A 24,383-nucleotide genomic window follows, 5' to 3' on the forward strand; every position below is an offset into this window, starting at 1 on the left:
ACCCTGTCCCTGCACAGATGCCCATGTCCTACGTACTTTCACACAGGCTCCCTGTGAAACCCACCCAAGAGCTGCTTATAAGAAGGCAACAGGATGAAAAACCATGGAGTAAAGTAGCTTTTTAATGATCCTGCCAAAACATAATTTTCCCATTAAATGGAACCATTAAAATAGAACTTTGGACCAATTCATGAAGCTTAGAAAAGTGAACGACCTAATGGTCGGTGCAGCGTGTGATCTGATAGTTTAGCCTTTCACACTGTGACCTCTAACCTAATAACCTTTTTTTGTTATTGCATAATACATTGAAACAAGCTCAGTTTGATTTGTTTTACGTTATCGTATTTAAACAATTGATCTGTGCACCCTATTCAGAAGCCAGAATAGATGTGCAGCTATTCTGTTTTCCTCTGCTTGGGTTTCAGTGCCATTAAGGAATATTCACCCTGCCCAGCTGGCTTTCCAGGCCTATGGTGGAATAAACCAATTTTTTAAAGAGTAAACAGAAGAAAATAAAAGTTGACACATGTGAAAAAGTAGTGTCTTCACAACCAAGAACTGCCCCTCTTCAGGGGAACATCACCCTATCTGTCCCACTGTCTTAGCCAGGGCCCCCAGAGCAGAACCTGGGTGAAGGCTTATGCATGAAATGATTCCAGAGAATGGAAGTGAGGGACAAGGAGAAATCCCATATGCTACGGAACTTGGTCACTGCGGTGGATGCCAGGCCTGTGAGAGATTCTGGTTGGAGCAGAGGCTTGGGCATGAGAGCCTGCCAGTGCCCCCAGGGCAGACAAGAGCCCCAGGAATCAGGCTTGGGTGTACCTTCCAAGAGCTGCTGTCAGCCTTTTGCTCTGTTTAGTCCAAACCGTGGTGGCTTCCTGCACGTCCTCCATTCCCGTGCCTTAGTCACAGATTGCACAAGAGAATAAGAGGACATGGCCATTGCCATTCTTAACTCTTGTTCCTGCTAGACAGTCCTGTTCTCTGCCCCAGTCCTGGGTTCACAGGCCGGGTGTCTGCCGTGGCCCCCACTCTCAGTCACCCTCAGGCTTAGCTCTCCCTCAGCAGATAGCCTCTCCCAAGGGTTTCAGGCCATCCCATGTGCTTTACTCCAGTCCGTCCTTCCTACTCCCTGGGGCCCCTGCTGCCTGTTGGTTATGGCCTTGCGCTCTGTTGCTTCCTCACCCCAACCCCTGTCCTATGTTAAATAAGTGCAAACCTGTAGCTTTAAGGAGCAAAAGCAAATTGTAAAAATCTTTGGTGTGACCTTGTCCCCCACTTTTGGCTGCTAAATTCCTCTACCAAGTGGACCAATTTTGTTCCAGTCTCTTCGCTGCCAATACCCTCCCTCTTAACATTCTGTAACTCAGCTCTTACCCCAGCTGCTTAAAGGACACCTGTGTTGTCAGAGCATTTTCTCCATCTTCATTCTTACTTTTCTGTAACATCTGACCATTTCCTTGAAATGCTGTCAGTTGAAATCATGCTGTCATTCAACTCCTCCCTCCCTCCACTGAAGAATAACCAAGAATATTCTCTAACTCACACATCAGCTTGGTAAAGACAGTGCCCCCCTTTCACAGGTGCAGAAGCTGGCCTGGAGAGTAAGGCAGCTTCCCATAGGTGGCAAAGCTGGACTTTAAAACCAGGCGCATCTGCCTCCAGCAGCCAGGCTCTTGTTAAGATTCCATTGTCGCTTGTCCTCCTCTGTGAGCTCAGCGGTTCTCTCACCCTCCAACGTCACCTGCGTGACCCTACAACTGGTCATCATGGCGTGGACTAGCATAAGTGACACACAAAGGCATTGAGCCAATTTGCCTAGGACCAAATCCTTCATCTACCCCTTAACTTGCTGTGTGTTAGTTTCCTCATTGACAGAATGGGCATAGAATTCACAAAACATTAAATGAGCTATTATTGTGTGTCAAGGCAGCTACAGAACAGTGCCTGACAAAAGTGTTCCAAAAATAGTAGCTATTACTGTTTCCCCCAGGGCCTCTTCTGAATGTTCATTCATCCCACACAAACACACAGAAGTCTCCTTTTTTATAAAACATGCTGGCAATGTCCTCCATCCTATGAGTCCCTAAAGCAGGTAACCTTGCAGTCAGGGGGCGCCCAGGCTCTGGACCCATTTGAGTCCCAGATGTTAAGACAGAATTTCACACGACCTGTGTCATTCTCCCAGATTGCCCCAACCCTTTAGTTTACTTACGCAGTTGGTTTTGCAATCCCAAATCCTCCAAGGAACCAAATTTCCCAAGGAGTCGTGGACACTGCTGCACAGGCTTGAGGCCTTTCTTGTCCCAGATGGGAATTACCACCACTGCCCCAGGTCTCAGATGGCTTGGGCACGGCTTCCACTCCAGATTCACAAACAGGAGGCGCTAGTCTGACTCTACCCTACTCCGTTATCTTTCATCGCGTGCTCTGCATTCGGTTCTGGATTTCGCATTTAAAAGATTGACAGACCAACTGCAGAATGGAAAGCAAAACCACCTCATGTGTACACCAAGGGTTTTGCTTGGTGAGGAGAAAACTCACTGGGGACTTGGTCTCTGCCCTCAGATATCAGAAGGCCTGTCATGTTAAGAGAAGGTTTCGAATTGTTTTGCATGACTCCCAAGAAATAGAACTAAAAATCCCTTCCAACAAACATTACTTGTCAGGCCATGGGAATTAGGAATAATGAATGAGAAACTGCCATGAGCTGGCCAGATAAGTAAGGCCAGCTTTGTCTACCCGCTACTAGGACTTGGGCAAATTAGAAAAAGGCACCCCTCTCAAGACACTTAACTGCCCTCTGCTGGCAAGTTGTGATAACTACTCCCTAATAACGTGAATGGGTGGCCCCTGGGGTTGTGCAGGGCGCAAGTTGCACAACCAGGAGTGGTCCTCATGGAAGCCACTGGAAAAAGAACGATCCTTGTCACAGAGCTAGCCAGAGCAGGTGGCTGCATCAATCCAGGCATTCAGTTATGGCTGAGGGATGCTCGGGTCCTGGGCAGGAAGGGATTTTGTATGGGGGTGTGCTGGGCCAGATGCCCTTTTTGATCTCTTTCGACTTGGAGATAGTGCAGACTTGTTCTTCCACAAAACAAGGGGGAACAAGCCGGCAACCTGCTCTTGTAAAAATCTTGGCAGGAAACTACTCACTCTTGTTAAGGCAAGTGGCCCTCTTCAGAAAGGGCAGATTGGAAAAAAATGATCTGTGATAGGTGGATAAAACAAAGATCAGAAGTAATACACAGCCAAGAGTTTTGAAGATTAAAAATCCGTCATCGTAACGAGCTAGTTACAAAGCTAGTTCACTCTCACATCATGCATGCTTTAAAGTTGCCACAGAAGGTGGTGTTATGCCCGTTTTCCAGAAAGCCAAGGTTGCATGTCCAAATCTCCAAGGCTCATTAGCAACAGAACTCCACTTTTATTCTCTTCCATTTTCTTCAGCTGAATGAATGTCATTGCAGCTTCCTAACATGCTGTACAAGTGGAAGTTTTCAGAGCTGTAATAGGCAAGAAGCCATCCAGCCCTGTCCTAAGAGAAATCAAGGTCTGATCATGCTCTACTGACCAAGCATAGTGATGGCAGAAAAAATAAGGGAAGGCAAGAATGAGCGGGGAAGATCCAGAAGCAACCATTTTAGAGAGTCTTGAGCACCCCGCTGGAAAATGGGGAGGGACCAGGCCCAGAGGTAGCCCACTGGTACTTGCCCTCCTCAGGATTTCTGCACAAAAGGGAGGGGAAGCCTTTTTCTCAAGCCAAATAATGTTTCAAGACAAAAGAGAAAACTGAGTAACATAAATAAAGTGGGAGAGTATAATAGAGGTTCTTTAAATTAGGAGCCATGAATCCTTAGAGGGCCCCTGGTCAGTTTAAACATTTCACATTCCAAGAGTCAGAAGCAACTTTCAGACAATATCACAGAATTGTTGCAGGTGCACCTTTGGGATGATTGTACATAACCATTTTCAAATATTTTGAAGGACTGACAAAACAGCCACATGCATTTTATGAGGAAAAAAAGGATCGATCACGGCTGAAATCAAGAGTTGAAATTATAGGAAAGCAGATTTTTGCTTCAATTTAAAGAACTTTTGGCACTGAGAACTGTCCAAAAGGAGGGAACTGGCCTCTGAAGTAGGAAGCTCCCTGCCACAGGAACAGAGAGAAGCACAGAGTGTCACAGAAGGGATGTTTGCCTGTAGAGAGAGGTCAGGCTGTGATGCTCAAGATGATGCATTATGTCAGTCACCATTCATCAGCCTTGACTCCGTCAACTACATCTGTAGTTATTTTTTTACTTATCTACCAAGCACTATGTATATTTTTCATTTTTCATTTTTACTTTGTGCCTTAACACAATGCCAAACACACTCTAGGTTCTTGGTAAGTGTTTGTTGAATGGCTTCATTGAAAGAGTTCATGGTTCTTGGAAATCAAAACCATTCTGAAGAGGAAAGCGGGTGGTCCATTGCAGTGAGCCACCAGTCACATCGGCTAACTTTTTCTTAGCTTTCTTGTGATTTTGTCATATGGTCATGGTTATATTAGTGGAAGAAAATAATGGATCATCCTAAGTTGTTTTACTATAATATGATTTGCACGGACAGTATATTGATCTTTCTAAGGCAATTTTTTTTAAGTCTGTTGAGATATAGTAAAGACATGAAATTGAATTAGAAAATCTGGATTCTACTTTCAGTTCTGCTACTGATTAGGTCACTAGTTTGCCTCAGATCTAACTTCTACAGGCATTGGTTTCTCCATCTAAAAACAAGAGCTTAACCAGATTATCTTTAAGGTCTCTTTTGGCATCAAGATTTTGCAGCTCTAGCCCCCTGTGCTTTAGAGAAAACAATGACCTTAGAATGAATTGGAAGGAGTTCCTTCAAGCCCACCACCCCAAGTCAATGACTGTGTGTAGACAGATCCTTTTGACTAAGAGGTGATAGGGCACTGCCAAGGCATCAACACAGGTGTGGCTCATGGAATTGTGCAGTCTTCCTGGTTTTCCCCTCAGCCCTAGTGATTCTGTTTCCTCCAACCCTCTCTTCTGTTTCCAGTCTAACTCAGCAGTAGGATAGTGCTTCAAAGCATAGGCTTTAGAGAAAGAGCCAAGTTGGAATCTTGACTTTCTACATATCACTTGTATCCCACTGGAAAAATGATTGAATTCTGTGAGCCCAAGTTTCTTGATCTATAAAACAGAGCCTTTACTATTTCACAGGGGTATTCTCAGGGCTATAATATTTCATAGGGTTGATATAATGAAGATAAATGTGTATAGTAGATTGTTTCCAAAGATCGTCACAATACCTCCCATCACATGTACTCTCTTGCAATGTGTCTGTGAGTTAGTCTGTTTTTCTTCAACTTGAATCTGGCCCAGTGACCTGTTTTAACAATAGAATGTGGTGGAAATGATGCTGTGTAACTTCCAAGGCTGGGCCTAAACATCTGCAAGTTCTACCTTGACCTTCTTAATGCTCCTCTTGAGGACCCTAGTCATCATGCCATGAGGAAGCCCAAGCAGCCACGTAGAGAGACTTACAGGGAGGAGCACCGAAGCCTCAGGCCAACATCCTAGCTGAGCCGGGCATAAACAGCCAGTCCTCCCAGCTCTTTAGCTAACACCACAGGAAGTAGAACAACCTGGCCAATCCACAGATGTGAGATCATGTGAGAAATTACAATTGTTTGGTAAGGCACTAAGTTTGGGGGTAGTTTTTTATGTGGTAATAAAGAACTGAAACCAAGTGCTTAACACAGTACCTGGCCCATAGCAAGTACTTGAAGGAGGTGTGTGCAGAGTGGAAAGGTGAGAGAGTGTCCTTAAAGGGCTGGAGATTAAGGGGAAGAACTAACAGGAGCCTGGCGCAAGCTGTAGGAAGATGTTAAAGATCATCTAGCCCCAAAATTACTCTGCAGAACTGTCCTTCCCATCCCCAGGGCTCTCTCACTTCACAACAGTCAAGATGATGCAGGAAGAAGCCATTTTTGAGCAACTATATTAGAAAGTCCTTCCTTGTGTTAAACTTTTCTATTGTTTCCATTCATTGGTCTTAGATCTGTCTTCTGGGGTGCCATAAGACAAACTTCTTTTTCAAATGACAGCACTTCACATATGTGAATACTAAGACTGCTTTGTACCTCCATTGTACCCTTGTCCTCTCTTCCCTAAGGTAAGGAAAAATTCTCCAGATTCTCATAGGTTTAATGGCATGGTGTTCAGACCTCACATCTTCGGATTTGTTCATTTCTGGATGACCATTGGCTTTGGAATGTCCCTGTTAACATGTGGCACCCAGAAGGAGCCATCTTAGATGCCTGACCAGTGTATGGGGGAAATCAGTGAAACAAGATGCACCACGTGGTAACTGTTGAAACTAGTCAGTTGATACATGTTATTCTTCCTGGAAAAAAAAATTGTCTTAATAATCCTAAAAACATATGGGAAAAATAATGTTATGGTGCATTTATTTGAAATAAATTCACGGTACATTTGGACAGGGAATTCCGCGTGCTGGCCTATCTCGTGTGCTTTTTGAGGGAACAAGCAAACAAACTCAAGGCGGCCGGAGGGGATGGGCCTGAGATGGAAAACTTGGGAGAATCTAGTCTGCAAAGCTTCAGATGTGCAAGAACAGCGGGAGAAAAAGGTGGGCAAAAGCTTCTATCAAGTCCTGCAGCACCAGGGCACTTAGGGGGCAGCCTCTGAGATTTCTGCCCAGGAAGCTTAGACTCAGGGCCCGGCGCTTCGGACTGATGCCTCCCTGACCTGGGTCTCAGAGTGACAACCGAATCTCTGGCTTCATGAGCCAAGCGTGGGGCTCCGCGTGCATAAACGTGGCCCAAGCTCTCACGAGGTGATGGACCTGAGGGTCACAGGAGAATCGGGCTCTCAAGTCCACGAAGGGGACCGAGCTTGCCGCGCTGAGCCCACGCCTCCCCCTGGCCCGGGGCGTCGGTGGCGCGAGCGCAAACCGCCGAAGCCTTCATCTGGTCGGCCCTTCCTTGCTAAATAAAGGGAACGGGGTTCCTGCCCTTTCTCTTTAGAAGACGACTCCTCTAGTCCTGGTCGCGTCTCAGCCTCCCGCGGACCCGAGACACCGAGATTCAGAGACCTCCGGAATTCCTAGAGGGGCCACTGCGGCCCGCACCCCTCTCCGCTGAGGCGGGGCTCTGACGTAATTCCGGCTGCGCCGGCCGCAGTGCGCATCGAGGTGGCCCAGCGCTTGGAGCATCTCCGCGTCGTGGTGAGTCTCCTGATCCTGGGTCCGCGTGGCGGGCGGGAGAGGGAGCCTTGATCAAAAGGGTTCTGAGAGGGAGGAGTGGGTCGGGCAGCTGTGGCTTCTGGGAGGGGGGGGGTCCCCCAGGCCGGTCTCAGAAGGCCTGTGGGGAGGAGCCCCCATCCCTGCCCAGCCCCAGGTAGCGGTGGCGCATGCCCCCTAGAAAGCCTTTTGCTTCCCACAGGGTTTAACAAATGAAACTTTGGTTAGCGCTCCAGAGCAGTTTTTCCGTGCGCTTCCAGAACCTAGCCGTCTATCAGTCTGACCGGGATCGTCTTCTCATTTTCCTGGCTCTCAACAGGAGGTCCTAATTCAAGGCTAATTGAGAACACGCCCGAGGGGTTTGAGGACCTTCTATGAGAAAGCCAGGCTCATGAGAAGCCCTGGGTCGTGGCTCATCCAAGAGAGGGATTTCTCCCGTTGGGCTTTGTTCAGGTTAGGAAACGTATACATTAAGATTGAAACGCATTTTTAGAGGACTGTTTGTAAATAGTTTGTCAAGAGAAGGGTTATCAGCTGGGTGAGATACTTGGAACCTTACATAAGGAACAATTGAAAGAATTGAAGGAAATAGTTACGAGGCAAGACAATTGTTTTCACGTTTTACTGAAAGGGTTCAGGGAAGGAGGAGTGTGGGTCAGGCAGCTATGGAGAAAGTAAATAGTGGTGTAGGACCGAACTAGGTAGGATCAGTGAAGAAAGAAGAGAAAAAGTGATTACAAATTTGATTTAGTTTAAAGAAAACTTTTAACAGTTCTGTCCAGCAATAGAATTCTGCGCCTCAAGAATTACCAAATGGCCTGCCTAGGAATTGTGTTAAAGGCATTCTAACATTAATTGGTAAATCCCATTATATTATTAGAATCTATTATTATTTATGCCTCATCTTGTTCCAGAATGGATTTGGTACACTTTTATAAAGGCGCGTATGCTTTGGGAAATTGGCATAAAGGAAGGGGGAAGGGCGAGAAACTGGGAACAGAACAAAGGCCTTCTGCTCATACCCTGAACTTTTGCTTGATGGGCCTCTTGAGCTAAACGCCCTAGATATCCTAAAGAAAGTAGTTCAGTGTGATTGAAGATAATGTTAGTAATGAAGCCTCCATTTCTACCCATACCCTTTATTATTTCATAAGCACAATATCAAGAAAATTCAGAATCCAAGACCTGGGGGCATCCCTAAATGAACCTTTAGACAAACTCAACATGACCAAAAGTGAAATTACTGGCTTTGCTCAGGGGGAAAAAAAAAAACCACAACAGGACATTATCAGGTTGGTTTTATTTGTTTAATCTTTGCCAGACTTGGCAGGTGGAAGTGCTTCATTATATCTTTAACTTGCATTTCTTTATTATAATTAAGGTTAAGCATCTTTTCATGGTGATATTTAACAGAAGTCGGCCATGAGAATTGGGTGTTGATGGGCCATGGGGAATGAGAAAGGGAGTGAGGAGACTGGGGAGGTGGAGGCCAGATTGTGACTGACTTTGTTTCCCAAGCAAGAAGTTATTAGGTGGTTTTAAACCTCTGGGTCATGTGTGCAAATTTGTGTTTTAAACCTCTGCATGTAGCCTTTGAGCCTATGGAGACAGAATTGTCAAACTGGAAAATGGCCCGTGTGATTTCAAAATAAGAGGGAATGTTGTCATAACACTGCCAACTAGTTAAAAGCTAAAAGTATTTGTTAAAATTTAAAAGAGGCTTTGTGTTGTCATGTTTGAAATAGATTTGCTAGAAACTTTAGTTCATTAGGCCAGTATTCTGACAGCTGTTGGAAGAGAGTTAGAAATTAACTATTGCCCCTAGAGACAAAGCAGGCACCTTTTCTCTCCTAGTAATCATAAAAGGGAAAAAAGGCTTCACAACTTTTTTAAACGTCCAATTAACCTTAAGAACAGTCTGCTTCAGCAGAGAGATACAAGATGAAATCAGAGGCAGCAGGGGCTGGGATCTCTTGACCATTCTGGTGACTTTAGCTTTTAGTCTGAATGAGCTACTATGCCTTGAAAAGTGTGAGCAGAGGCGTGGTGTGATCTGATTGGTGTTTTAATAGAATAACTCCTGCTGCTGTGTTTGAATAGACTGAGGGGTGAGAGTGGAAGCAATTAGGAGGCTGTTGCAGTACTCCTGGGAAGAGCTGTTGCACTGGGGTGGCAGTGAGAATCAGTTGAACTCTGGATCTTTCGGAGGTAGAGCTAACAGGGTTTGCTTATGAATTTGGATTATGAATTTGCTTATGAATGGTATATAGAACATGGAAAACGAGTCAGGTATGACCAGGTGTTTTGGTCTAAGAAAACAGTGATAAGAGTTGCCATTAACTCAGATGAGCAGCTTGGGGGATGAGGGGGGAAATGGGAAGGGCAGTTTTGGAGATGTTAAGCCTAAGGTGCCGTTGGACATGCTGGTGGCAATATCAAGTGGGTAGTGGGTCCTGTGAACCTGGAGAAGAGAGATCCAGGCTGGAGATAAATAGGCAGTTGTGGTTATAGAGATGATACTCAAAGCCATATGACTGGATGAAATCTCCAAGGAGAATGCATGCACGGAAGAAAGGGTCCAAGCACCCAGCCCTCCACTTGTTTGTGGTTTTGCTGAGATATGAGTTTGAACTGTGGTGCTACAGAACTGGTGCACCAGAATACATCGGTGAGCGCCCCCAGCCAGCTGCCCAGCAGCAGCATCTCTGGAGACGTTTTCTTCCTTCAGTGGGACTATGTCCATGCTTTGTAGGGGCAATCATGTGGTGTAGTCACGCCTGTGTGTTTGGACTTGCTGAGTTCCGGGAACAGATCCACGTGAATGTGTTAGAGGATGCTCCCTATTCAATGCCCTTGGTGCTGTTTAACAACTCCTCATACCTTGCTCAGGTTCCCCGGCTGGAGTGTGAAACTTTGTAACCAGTTATGGAAAGTTATTCCAACACTGAGGTCTACTTTTGAGCTTTTCTAAGGAATGCTCCCAGCCCTGCTCTGTTATTCTAGGAGGCTAGGTGGCAGTGTTTCTCTCTGGCTCCATTTTCAACTAACCTAAACTTGAGAACCTTAGCAGTGTATTGGGTGCATGGGGCAGCATGAGGAAGTGGATGGTGCTGATTCTGCTCCACCTTGTTAGGATGCCTATTGGCATCTCCTAGGATGCTTCAGATTTGGGGTGCAGTGGCGGGGAGCCCATGTACTGATATACCTAGACTTCTGAATTAATTATTGAATGTCTCATAAAAGCAAGGTTACATACATATTGAGGTTCTAGTCCTAGAATCCCATTTCATATATTTAGAAATTACTGAAATTGATCACAAAAATAAATGAAGGGAAGTCATATAAAATACATTTGCTGAGTGTATGAAACTAAACACCCGATATAAAAGCTGTAACACAAATCTATATTTGTTCGGGGGTTCTGCATGGGCTTGAATTCCTTTTTTCCTGGGGTTTTTGTTTATTTTTTTCAGGGGGTCTGGAAGGCCATGAAATTTGGGTGTAAGTAAAACCTATTTTTTTTTGTCAACTGCTAATGATCCCTTTAAAGATTTTCTGTTTTCTGATATAAAAGTAATACCCATGATAGAAAATTCACAGAATTAAAGAATTTAAAAAATTGAAGTCATCCATAATTCTATAACCAAGAAATATCACCAGTTAGTAGTGTTTTGTCCTTTTTCTTGCATTGTGATTACATGTATATTACAGGTGTGTGTGTGAGAGAGAGAGACTTGATATTTCAAGTGCTGTCAAGCTAGATCCATGGAGACTGACAGGCATGTTAGAAATTAGCATGTTCCTATGATTAGCACACATAATATTGGGGAGGGGGGACACAGGGAAGGAAGTATAGCCCAGAGAAGACAAGTAATGACTCTATAGTATCTTACTATGCAGATGGACAGTGACTGTAATGGGGTATGTGGTAGGGACTTGATAATGGGGGGAATGTAGTAACCACAATGTTGCTCATGTGAACCTGAGCATAAGATGGTATATCAGTAATACCTTAATAAAAAAGATAAAATAATAAAAAAGAAGAGATTAGCATGCTCCCATTTTTAAGTGCTTTAGATTTAGATTATCTGCAGCTCAGCTTTCATAGGCCATTCATACATCCCTTTGATGGTCTCTACCATTATAATCTAATATCATGTAACAAATACAGCCACGTAGTTTTATCTGTTTGGCTCTTCACTGAGACTGCTAGAGTTTTCCTGTAGATAGCCAGGCCCAGTTTGGGAACACTTCTGTGGGATGAAAGATGCTGTTTAGAGTGTAAACACTCTCTCAGGAAGGCCAGTTATAAGCGTGTAAGGTTAATTAATTTAGGGTTTTTTTCCCCATAGTATATTTAATGCATGCAAATAACAATAGACTGGTTCTGTTACCTGTTTACTCGGTTATCTTCCATCTCCTTCACTAGCTTGAAAGCTGCAGGATTATAGGGGTGTATCTGTCTTACCACTGCAGTACTTCACTTTTTGTAGCAAGTGAAGGAAATAGAATTAGTCATATTTTTTACAGATGTTTTTAGTATTCTAAAATCTCAACTGACCAAAATACTGAGAATATCTAAAATTTTAAGGAAAAAGTGCTTCAATATACTTGCATTTGTATTATCTATTGTGGTTAAATTTTTTTTCCCTCAGTTTCTTCTGGCAGTATGTATTTCGTCAAGCTATATACCTTTATAAGATCAGAGGTCACTTCTAACCTATTCTTTCTGTCATTGCACTTGCCTTTCTGTGGGAGCTAGAGGTAAAGGGCATTCAAACACCCAAGCACACCCTACTTAAAGTGGACCGAGTGAAGCTCCAAATTACATCACTAGTTAATACTCAATCATTTAAAAATATTCTAGTTAATTCCGACTTTCTAACATGATTCCCGGTTATGCTGACTAGCTCAGTCATTTGATTGTTAAGTTTTTAATGCTGGAGCTCAGAGTTTGGGTTTAGACTGGCTGCATTTGACCATGAGAGGATAGCCTGTTGAAATCTCAGGAGTTGTAAGATTTTGAAACAGTTTTCCAAGCAAAGTTAACTTAAATTTTAAAATGATCCCACAGTGCACTTTTTAGGCGACCAGCTAAAATCAAAGTAGGATATCCTGACCTGACTCCAGAAAGATTTTTAACAGTAATTTTCATATGCTAGTTTTATGATAGACATAATTTCCACAATTTCTTGTGCTAAAGGTCTGGCTGTAAAAACCAAAAAACACAATCTTGTGGTAATTTTATGGTAACTATATTTTCTTAGGTTCAACACGTAGCCCTAAAGAGCCAGAAACCCAAAGGAACCGATACTCCTGCTCCACAGAGCCCGTCTGTAGTAAGGCTGTTTCTGGAGTCTGTGATGACCAAGGTCCTGGGCATGGCCACCATTCTGGGCCCTAGGCCTCCACAGGAGCAGGGGCCTGTGGTCATGAAACTTGAGGACGAGGAGGAGAAAGGGAAGTGCCTTCCTAGCCTGGAGATGTTCCGCCAGCGCTTCAGGCAATTTGGGTACCATGATACACCCGGCCCCCGGGAGGCCCTGAGCCAGCTCCGGGTGCTCTGCTGTGAATGGCTGAGGCCCGAGATCCACACCAAGGAGCAGATCCTGGAGCTGCTGGTGCTGGAGCAGTTCCTGACCATCCTGCCCCAGGAGCTGCAGGCCTGGGTGCAGGAGCACTGCCCAGAGAGTGCGGAGGAGGCGGTCACTCTCCTGGAAGATCTGGAGCAAGAACTGGATGAGCCAGGACAGCCGGTAGGCAGCAGAGACCTTCCCGTGAGATCGGGAGCATGGCATTCCAGGCAGGAGCAGGTTTGTCCAAACAAAATAGCTGAATGGAAGTTTCTGCTCAGTTAGACCTTGTTTCCTCCTGTTTTTCTTTCTCTATCCTCTGGTGATCTTTAGCATTGGGAATTGAATGGAATAGATGTTTTTCTTTTCTCTTTTTTAGAGACTCCATGTAGCTCTTGAGATTTTCTTTCATCCCAGTTCTCAAAGTGAGCCGTGCAAAAGCTGGACATTTCCAATTGTCTCTAGGTCTCAGCTCCTCCGCATGAACAGAAACAGGCGTGGGGGAAGAGATCCTCTGCCAGAACAGCAAAGGAGTCCCCAAGCAGCATGCAGCCACAGTCTGCGGAGACCAGTCACAAATACGAAGCGTGGGGGCCCCTGTACATCCAAGAAACGGGTGAAGAGCAGGACTTCACTCCCGAGCTGAAGAAGACTTCAGGTAGGGACCATCTCTTAGGCCCCACTCTGTGCCCCAGGCCTTTGTGGTTGAAGAAACTGAGTGATTCTAATTCCTGGTTGTGAGGCAATCCCCTGGATCGAGTTGACTGGTTGGCTGACCAGGCAGAATGCATTGCCTTTCTGCCCTCAGGTGTGTCTCAGGCAGAGTCCTAGGATGGGAACAGATGACACACTCCTAAAGGGTCAAAGTGAGTTTAATAAAGGAACTGTCTCTGGAGGTGTGGGCAGGTTGGATGAACCAGTTAGAGATGGGGGCGTGTTCCTTTGTTGATGACTTTGTGAACCTTTCACCACCAGCTTTGGATTGTGCAGAAAGGGTCTGTTCACTTCTTTTTCAACTTCTGCCTCATAGGCTATTTAAAATTTTTAACTTATTTCCTACACATAGTTTATGGCAACCTGAAGGGAAGCCTGTACCTGTAGCTAAGTGCTCATCATGCAGAGTAACAGGGCCGTTAGTGAGCAGGGTGAGCCTGGAAGCAGCTGAGGGGTCACCGCGGGCAGAGGAAGGAAGTAGGTGGTCGGGTGGAGAGAGACACAGAGGGGCAAGGGAAAGGGGCTCGGAGGAAAGTGCCTTGTTGATTGAGGTTTGTCTACTTGTGGAGGGCCAGCCATGCTCAGGGGAAGCCCGTTTTTCAGTGTGAGATTCTCTTCCTGCCCTTTACTCTGTGGATGGTTATATGGACTTGGAGGCAGTGTGACTGCTTAGTGAAATGCTCTAAAAAAGATGTACTGCTTCAGTCTGATGGCAGCAGTGTTACTTCAAAGCTAAAAGAATTACAAGACCTGGCCTGTGTAGGTTAGATGATGAGTTACACTCGCATGGGAGTTCAGTAATTTTATCCAAGTAATCAGGATCCAGGACAGGAATGATTAGGAATGACTGAACCCTTTTTTACTGCTTTTATATTCAGCCTCTGCGATAATATGGATTTTGCACATTTGTCACTAGCCACCTCTCCCTTAATTATCCTTTTTATTTCCATAACATTAACCGTTCAGCAGTCTTTCTCATTTCTTTCTTTCTGCCTGAGCCTCACTAGCTGCTTTGCTGCTGTCCAGGTGCTCGGATTTGCCTCACGGCCCTGTGTGTGTGAAGCTGTTTTCCTGGCAGAGAAAGCCACGTGCTTTTCCTGTCATAATAGCTTTGGGAAAGGCTTGTGTGCAAGTCTGGTGCAGTACGCTAGATATGCTGAGGATTTACTTGTATGAGTCAGTGTGAGATGGCGCCTCCTCGTGAAGCGGTATTTGGCCACCCTTTGGAGCCTGTCAGTGTCATCTGATGGTTCTACTTCCCCCTTAACAGTTTCTTCTCAGAGCAGGAAGAACTGACATGTCCTCATTCTACTTATTGTTTCAGATCGTAAGTCCGACACCCTGAGTGAAGGGTCAGCAGATAAGCAGAAAAGCTGTGAAGAATCTCACGCAGAAGGATTCAAAAGAGATCTTATTCCCATGATCACTGGCAATAAATGTGAGGCCAGGTTAGAAAGACAGAGGGTAAACCTTGAAAAGGAAAGAGGAACAAAAACCCCTCACATAGACAAAAGCTCCAAGAAAGGGAAAGAATTAATTCCTACTAAACCTTCCCCAGGAGAGAGACGTTACATATGTGCTGAGTGTGGAAAAGCCTTTAGTAATAGCTCAAATCTTACCAAACACCGGCGAACACACACTGGGGAGAAACCCTATGTGTGCACCAAATGTGGGAAGGCTTTCAGCCACAGCTCAAATCTGACCCTGCATTATAGGACCCACTTGGAGGACCGGCCTTATGACTGTAAGTGCGGGAAAGCCTTCGGTCAGAGCTCGGACCTCCTTAAACATCAGCGAATGCACACAGAAGAGGCACCGTATCAGTGTAAAGATTGTGGCAAAGCTTTCAGTGGGAAAGGCAGCCTCATTCGCCACTATCGAATACACACAGGGGAGAAACCTTATCAATGTAATGAATGTGGGAAGAGCTTTAGTCAGCACGCAGGCCTTAGTTCCCATCAGAGACTCCACACAGGAGAGAAGCCCTATAAGTGTACGGAGTGTGGGAAGGCCTTCAACCACAGCTCCAATTTTAATAAGCACCACAGAATCCACACTGGGGAGAAGCCCTACTGGTGTGACAGCTGTGGGAAAACTTTCTGCAGTAAGTCCAATCTCTCCAAGCATCAGAGAGTCCACACTGCAGAGGGGGAAGTGCTTTAACTGGCAGGTACGCTCTCCCCGTGGTTTCTGTTTTTTAAACTTTAGAGCATGAATGCCAGGGAGAAGCCCAGTGATTGCAGCATAAACTCTCGTGGTGGTTTTTGTTTCACTCAATGCCATGGGATGCCTGAGCAGGGAGAGCTCCCGTGGTGGCACAGTAGAAAGGGTGTCCCGGGATGTCAGTAGGTTCCTGGCCCACCAGCTCACTGGGGAAAGGTCCCCTCACTACACTTCGGGTCCTGTAAACCATCTGGCATTGCCTTTTGTATTGTTCAACAGATGTATATCCAGTATAATTAGAGAAGAAACAGCTGTTGAACTATTTTAACATATATTCAAGAATTATGACTTGTAAAGAATTGAGCCACATTGAACACAAGTTAATCTGTTTCAGAATAAACGTATAACACTTGTAATGCCTCAGGACTATTACTGTATGTTGGTTATCAAACACTTCTAGTGAAAGAAAACTGTTCCTACTAGTCTAGCTTTTGGAAACTTTGGGTTCAGGGTTAAATAGAACATTCAGTACTTGTGAATGTATGTATTAGGAAAGTGGGGTAGAGTATTCAGGGTCTGCATCTCTGTCTACATTGTGCTTTTTCCCCCCACATTCTGAACACATTTTTTTCATCACTGAGAACATTTTGTTAGCCTTATTTGCATTTTGGTTGTATATATTCTGTCTCTGCCAAAGTCTGTGAAAATCTGACTCCCCTGAAGCATTGTCCTTCTAAAACCCCCAAAGTCAATTGTACACAGTGTGATTATGGTAAATCTGCCATCTTTCCCTCTGGCTGCAGTTTTGATTTCTTAGGATCCTCTCTGTCTTATAACATCTTTGGCCAGTAGTCCTCCTGTTACCTAGAAATCCAGCTACTTCACTCCTTCCTTTTTCTTGCTTTTCACCTCTGATTCGTAGCCACTGAAGTATCTTGTCCGCTGCTACAGCCATAGTGGTCAGGCAAAAGTGACATGCCAGGGTTAGGGACAGCAAGAAAGCTTCATATCTAGTACCAGTTATCACCTCTGGAAACCACCCTGTGTGCCAACCTGGGATCAGATTAAACTACAGATAATAGGTCTTCATGCACCAGCCCAGTATGTTAGGGAGAAGGTCGTCACTGGAAAGGAATCACTAGTGCTTGCAATCTGGATTGTTCTTACTGCTCCAGTAGCAACTGAAACTCAGCTTTCTCCATGTTGCTATCCTGTTGGTATATTAGCTCTTAAGGCCTGCAGAGAATCCAGTGGTTAGGCAGCAGCTACTTGTCTGTAGGGCCCCTGCTGGAACTGCTCTAGCATCCCCTCCCCATGAGGGAAGTGAAGAGCCTGCTGAGGCCGAAGACCTGCCTGTCCTCCTCTGGTGAGAGGTGAGTGGGTCCCAGTTTTACTGCCCCGTGTCTTCCTGATGTGTCCTGTACAGTGGGTGCTTTGCAGTGGGCACTGATGTAAGACATAAAGATCACACTTTGTTTCAGCTCTCATGGTCTAACCATAAGCTGGCTTCTCAGATGTGGTGTCCAGATTTACAGCCTTATTCTTTGCAGGCCCCTCCCTAGACAAGCTGTTTGCCACAGCCCAGGAGGCCTTGAAGGTTTTACCTCTAGCCACTCCTTCCTCTGTACAAAGTTGGTGCTGGATAGACTGCAGCTCTGCCCACTGGATTTCCCCCACCCTGACCTTAAGGGCCACTCCTGAGGAAGGCCATGGTGAATCAACTGCGTTTATGGTTCACACCAACATACTGAGTGGGCTGATCCTCTGCGAAACAGACCCTAGCTGTTTCTTCTGCCAAGTCCAAGGGAGCCTTCCGTGAACCCACAGCTGTGACCAGAGGAGAGGCATCAGTTCAGCAGAGATAGGAGACAGAGATCTGAGTCTCCTGCATATATACCTGTGACTTGACCTGTTCATGCTGATCCCGAATGTGGCGTTTCCTCATTACAGACTGTTGCTGTGTCCACGGGATCTAGTGGCTTGGAGAGTCTGAGAATACTCAGCTGTGGTAAGAGCTCCAGTTAATGGTCACTTGGCATCTCATGGTCTCATCCCAGGAGCTGCTTTTCAAACTGAAGAGTTCTTTGCTGCAGAAGGCATGGCCTTGCTCTAGAATTTATTGGCAAGCTCCTATTGCCATGTACCAGACTTCTACACAGTATTTTATGTACCAAAGGTACCTCTATATCATTTGGATTTGCCAGGTCATATAGTCCTTGGACCATATGACTCTGGGCCACCCTTGAAAGTGTGTATGTTGCCTCCAAAATCCAAGGAGGCCCACCATACACTGCCTCCTCAGTAGTGAGGACAGGATGCAGTAATTTGACCTTTAGAATTCCCAGCATGCCTTATACAATACATTTGAATCACAGGGTGTAACTCCCATCCTCTGAAATGCGTGTTTACTGAGGGATCCAGGTACACTTGCCACTTACTGTTCATCGCAGTTCTAGAATGTTCAAGGAAGCTGGGCCCAGCGCCCGCGAGCAGGAACCCGCACCCCCTGGTGTCCCAACCCCGGCTCCCCCCACCACAACGTCGCTGCAGGAGGGGGACCTGGCCGGGCGGGAACTTGCCGCTCCTTCCCTTTCCCGGCCCCTCCGGGCACAGGGACGCAGGCAGGAGGACCGTAGAGGCAGCTAAATTGTATGGGGGGTGGCGGGTCTCACGCTGGGGTCTTGCCGGAAGTGGGAGGTGCCCGGGTGCCGCGGCGCGCTGATCCCAGCGGCCACGTCCCCAGCCGGGAGGTCAGTGTGTCGGGATCCTCGGGAGAGATGGCCTGCGGCGGCAGAGGCCAAGAAAGTAGGGCCTGCAATTCAGTAGACTGAGCCCGCGGTGCCTCGAGCCGTGTGGGCCCTATCGGGACTGAAAGAGCAGCGCCTGTACTGGGCGGAGTCTGGCGGGCCGGGCTGGGTCTCGAGCGCTGAGGACTGCCTGGCCGAGTGCGCTTGAGGGTTACGAAAGTTATACCAACACCGTGTTAGTCAGCTGACAAATATTTGGTTATTTTTTTTCTGACAAGCTAACTTGCTTGCTGTTTTTAAATTTTTGACTAGTATGTAAAAATACGACGTACAAAATATCCCCACCACCACCACCATACCCTCACACTTAATGTTTGCTACTAACAGGGATTCTTTTCCAAATGTACGTCACATGTATTTTCTGGAAGTCACATAAGAAAAATACAGAAACAAAGTAATACTTAAAAGTATTTTACTGAAGAGGTTGTAAAGGATTCTGTAAAGGGAAAGAGAATCAGAAATTTAATTTTCTTATACCAGGGCCAATGCTTAACATTTGACAGGGATGGGGTTGAGGTATAAACAAAATACACATTCTGACCTGGGTCTAGGACTTAAAAATAAGTTATTCGTATTTCTGTGCTTCCAAAATTGAAGAACAGACGACACGTAATTTGTTGGTGATCACTCGTTTCACTTTAAGACTCTAAAGAAGATGAAACCCCGTGAATAAATGTAACCAAGTACCTATTTTGCATATATTCAAGTGGAAATAATTCCTATTTTAATCATAGTGAGGATACCCTTTAGGCTCTTAACTAGGTGCCAGGCACTGTGCTAAACACTTTATGTACATGATTTAATTTATTCTTCAACAACAGTATTGCTGTTACTGTCTTTGTTTTTATCAATGAAGAAATAGTCATGGGAAGAATGTAATCATATTGCCTACAGTCTCCCAGCTAGAAAGTGGCTGAATGAGGATCTGCCCTTGTTGGGAACGAATTCAGTTGGGAGTCACAGAGAAGTCAGTGATAGGAAGGAATTCATTAAAGCAAGAGTAGCAGGGAGTGGCAGCTGCCTTACAGGCAGCAGAGAGCAAGAAAGAACAGGGAGGAAAGGGAAGCTCACTGAACTCTCGCTCCGCATAGAACAGATCCCCTGCTAACTCCTGAAGCCAGGGTCACCTGGCATCCAGTGTCCACTTAAAATCTGCAGTGTATTCTGCACTAAGCCCCTACTGCCCAGGATCTGGGGGAGCTGCAGAGCACTGGATGAAGTGAGATTATGTTGTGAGAACTTGCCAAAGCAAAGAAAGATTTTCAGGCAGACTGCTAAAGACGATGCAGTCCTGTCTGGGTCACCCAGGCAACAGGAACTGGCAAGCCTCAATCAGAGATCTCAGTGGCCTTTCCCCACTTGTTGGAAGTAGGACATGGAGAGAAGACCTGTGCTTAAGTCTAGAACACTGAATGAAATAGCAAAGTAACAAAGATATCACTGGAAGAGCGCAGTGACAAAACTCAGTAAGTTGAGCAGTAAGAAGGCTTTATTTAAGGCAAAGTACACACTCAAAGAATGGGGAATGTGGGCAGCCTCAGAAAGTAAACTTAAAGCTTAGGATTCTTTTAAGGATTTCAAGGAGGGTGCAAAGGGCGGTGGGGGGTATAGGCTTGACGTGTCTTATGATGTCTGCCTCTAGTGAGAGACATATCACCAGCCATAGTCTGTCCTCTTGATAATTCTGTAAACTTAACACAAGGAATTTATTGATTGTGATCACTATCTCCAAGATAGTGGTGACCCTCAAGCAGGAGGGACCTATCATGTAGGACTACTTACTGTGCCTTAAGATAGGGTCAGTTTTTGGCGAATTACCATAAAATACATGAGGAATCTTACCTCCTAACTCCCTGGTTTTTAAAATGGAATTAATCTTAGCCTTAAGATAAAGTCCCTCCTGTTCTTACTAGTTTATATCTCAGCATTTTTTCATCACAGACAGGAAAAATTAATCATAACGCTTGTCCCATGTCCCTGCCCTGCCTCATACCCAAGTGTGAAAGCTGTTAGGGGCAGGGGCCAAGGCTTCCCTTCCCCGCCATTCACATTTGTTCTTTATGAGGCTGGTGGAAAAGCAGTTTGGAGACAGTGTTGGTATGGAAAGGAAGTTTGTGAAATGGATTTAAGCTGAGAGCAGACATCATTCAGTGTCATGATTTGCGGGCCATGTTCTTGGTTTCCCATCTCTGTGCTGTCATTGTCACAAGCACCTGGGACACGGGGTGTATGTCCTCATAGGAGGGCACAGCATGTGCTCAAGTTCACAAGGCTCATAACTGGCAAAGCTTGATTATCCTTGTCACCTCAACTTCTAGACATGGTGGGACTCCCTGTGAGAGAGGTGGCTGGGAATCTCAGACCCTTCAGGAACATGCTCTGGGGTTCTCCATCTGCTTGAGAGAGCAAATCTCTACTTCTGCCCAGAGGCAGTTAATCCTTCCTCCCCTCCAGCCCTCAACTCACAGATGGCGGAGACTGGAGAAGCCTGTGGCACACCAAGAACAGAGTTCCTCACACAGAAGGGCCCTCATTTAAGAAGTGAACCTGTGAGAACCAGGCCTTGTTCTCCTTCAGAAAGGCAGTTACTGTCAATCAACCAGATTATCTGCAGAGGTTAGTGGACGGCCTAGCTGGAAGGAACATTCCAAGTTATCCCCAAATGTAAGAGCTCCCTGTGCTCTCTGGAGTCTGGCAAAGACAGCAGGTGCCAAGAGCCGGCCACAGGGCCTGTCCCACATGGAACGGGACAAGCAAGCATCCCTTATGGGTGGTCCCCAATAGCAAAAACAGCGGGTCCCTGCTACCTAGCCAACTGCCAGTCTTTGCTCCACTGGATTATGTTGTCTGCTCAATGAGCCACAGGGTGAGACGGCTGAAATTTTTTAATGTTTTAAAATGATTGGCCAAGTGAGTGTTTTTGGTTTCCCAGCTCTGTGCTGTAGGTGTACAACTGCGGCACGGACCCATGGGGGCCCATCACCTGCCCCAAGGCCTGGCATGAAAGGCCTGGTGGTCTGTAGGGGGTAGCTGGGGAAACGGGGAGTGAGTGCTCTAGGGTGCAGGGTCTTAGGCTGATGAAAATATTCTAAAATTCATTGATTGTGGTCGTGGTGGCAACTCTGAAATGAAAAACCACCAAATTGTACACTTTAAATGGTGAGTTGTGTGGTATGTGAATAAAGTTTTTACTTTAAAAATAAAAAAGGAAACTCAAGCAAATGCACAAATTCCTGGGGAGCATAAAGCATGCATAGCCATTGCAAGGGGCCAGCCTTGGTACAGTAGGAGAAAGCTGTGGGTGTGCCCACAGGCCGCTTCATAGTAGGAGAAGCCTAACCCGGGGGTCAGACGTGGTTTGACATGAAGAGATTCACACAACAGTTACCATTGCTGGTAGTGAATTTTTCTATCAGAACTTCAACCAGATTGAGGATCCAGGATTCTGTATGAGAGCCCCCGTCTCGTGTCTGATGGTCTGACTTCCAGATGCATCCCTTCCTAGTGTGAGGCCTAGCGCTGTTCCTGCAGCGCAGCAAGCACATTTCTCTCTAGACACCCTCAACACCCACTTGGAATGTTTTGCCCTGATGTTAGCACCCTAGGAGGGGACAGAAGGACACTGCAAACAGGGAACGGAGCCAGCAGAGGTAGGGCAGTGGACAGTAAGCAGCCTGCTTCTGAGCAAAGATGCTGGCTGGGTCCTGGGGAGACTGGAGACCTGGCGGGCCGTTAATGTCGGCTCGCGGACCAGGTGACAGAAATACAGGACAGGCAGTTCCAGACATGAAGAAAACCGGGCACAATCCTGTGAGGCCACCCCAGGGAATGATGTGCAGCTGTCGTGCTAAGGTTCTGTAGTGTCACCAGAGCAGGAAAGTGATGCTGAGGAAGTGTGTGTTCACTTCAGGGCACAAGACAGGTGACGTAAGTAGAATTAAGAGCAAATTTTTTGGGTCATTTACTCTTCATGATTCTGATGGTGCATCAGCTTCTTCCCACAGAAGAGACGATGTAAACTGTCTCTTCATGGAACGTCGGCCCTGCCAGACAGGAACGGGAGGGGCCCTGGCAGCGAGTCCCATGATTCTGCCTACATAGTTTTGTCTTAAGGGTTCCTGCCTGCCCACAGTCAGTCTTAAGTATTATACTGCACAGAAGGGTTCATGGCACAGAAAGTCCTATACACAGGTGTGAAGGTGGCAGTGGCAGTGAGGACTGGGGCAGAGCCTAGAGGAATATGATGGAGTCTTGAGGGAAAGAGGTGACATGTTTGTGACTGAAAAAAATGGTCTGGATTTTACCTGTGAATGGTCTCAATTTAGCTGTAATGTCATTTCCTCCATGAAGCCTTTTGTAACCGCCATGTGCCTCGCCCCTTCCCAAGCAGAACACGAGCTAGCTTTCTCTGAAAATCCCCCATTTCTTCATAGAGCCAGTACAGTGTGTAGCTGAGAGCCCAAGCCCTGGAGCCAGACTGCCTGGGTTTGAATCCTGCTCCACTGTGTCGCATTGGGTGAGTCATTTAACCACCCTGTGCCTCAGTTTTCTCATCTGTAAAATAGGAATGTTGATAAGACTAGCAGCACGTGTGGCTGCTGTGAAGACAAGTTAATGTGCACTGACTACTGCAGATGGCACATGTATGTAAGCAGGAAGGCCTGGTGGCCATTAGGGTTACTGTGTTGAGCTCACCTGGCTTCTCAGTCTGTCCAGTACCTTGGAGGGGTTCAGGGCAGGAACCCCGGCTCAGTGGTCGCTGTGTCCCCTACCATACTCGCTGAACTGCTGAAGGCTTTGGGCTCCAAACGCTTTAGCATCTCACTCCTCCATTTACTGTGTATCTGGTGAGCGCCCACCTTCCACTACCTCACAGAATTGTCCTGATGAAAAAATGAGGGAGCACATAAGGCACCTAGAACAATGCCTGACACATCATAGTACTCAGCGGCTCTGACTTCTTACTACTATTATCTTCTCCTTCCCTTAATACCTTTTTCCTGATTATGAAAGCAGGATTTATTTGTGGTAGGAAAGTGTGAAAATGTAGAGGAGAACACACACCAGAGTGAGGGCATCAGATGTATGAACAGATAATAAGTAGCAGGTTGGGGGAGAGGGTAAATAAATAAGCGCAATAATGAAAGTGCGTACAGGATGCAGAGGTGGCACAGGGGCAATGGTGAGCTTGGGGGGTGGGGGGGAGGTGATGTGCACAATGTCCCGGAAAGCCTCCCCAGAAAGGGTGAAGGTTTGCAAAGATGAACAGCAGTGTATTAGGTGGACAGGAGGGGAGGGCATGAGGAAGGAACAGCATGTGCAAAGGCACAGAGGCATGGACAGCATTTCTGCATTGCCCTAGGGTAAAGTGTGGGAAGGGAGCAAGGTGGGAGTTTGGGTACCCAGGGTTGCTGAGAGGTGGGTGGGGCTAGGAAATGAAAAGCCTGCCACAAGATGAAGAATTTGGACTTTGACCTGGCAGATGAGGAGGAGCCACTGAAAGGTTTTGAAGTGTCAATCCAATTAACGTTTTAGAGAACTAGGTATGCCTAGGTATGAAGAATGGAAGACGATGGAAGCAAAAAGCCCTGCTGGGAAGCTGGTGCCAAGTCCTGGGACAGGTTAAAGACAACATAGGTGGTGCAGCCAGGAAGGGCACGACAGATGGGCTGGATATTCTGACCAATGAGCGGGATGTAGGGGTGAGATGGAGAGAAATGTGGCATCCAGAACTAGTCCAGGTTTCTGCTTGGCTGACTGGAAAGCTGATGATGTCAGCCTTCTTGGACTCCAAGTCTTGCTGACTGGCTGTGAGTTGCTGGAGGACGACATGGGGACATGGGGAGTA

General features: G+C 46.2%; 1 protein-coding gene across 4 annotated transcripts; it reads left to right on the forward strand.

Annotated features, from left to right (window-relative positions):
• Positions 1–25: 25 nt before the first annotated feature.
• ZSCAN21 (zinc finger and SCAN domain containing 21) lies at positions 26–16,140 on the forward strand. Of its 4 annotated transcripts, none has more exons than XM_037011783.2 (5): positions 241–7,263; positions 8,433–8,570; positions 12,546–13,091; positions 13,317–13,509; positions 14,890–16,140. In XM_037011783.2, the coding sequence occupies exons 3-5, from the start codon at positions 12,642–12,644 to the stop codon at positions 15,726–15,728; spliced, it is 1,482 nt and encodes a 493-aa protein (XP_036867678.1). In that variant the 5' UTR covers positions 241–7,263; positions 8,433–8,570; positions 12,546–12,641; the 3' UTR covers positions 15,729–16,140. The 4 variants fall into 4 exon arrangements, with proteins under 4 accessions (XP_017507478.1, XP_036867678.1, XP_017507477.1 ...); XM_017651988.3 differs by lacking the exon at positions 8,433–8,570 and adding an exon at positions 10,752–10,779; XM_017651989.3 differs by lacking the exon at positions 8,433–8,570 and having other exon boundaries at positions 26–7,263; positions 12,546–13,034.
• The last annotated feature ends 8,243 nt before the right edge of the window (positions 16,141–24,383 follow it).

This window comes from Manis javanica, chromosome 10, assembly GCF_040802235.1.
Source record: "Manis javanica isolate MJ-LG chromosome 10, MJ_LKY, whole genome shotgun sequence".
In the NCBI taxonomy this organism is placed as follows: domain Eukaryota; kingdom Metazoa; phylum Chordata; class Mammalia; order Pholidota; family Manidae; genus Manis; species Manis javanica.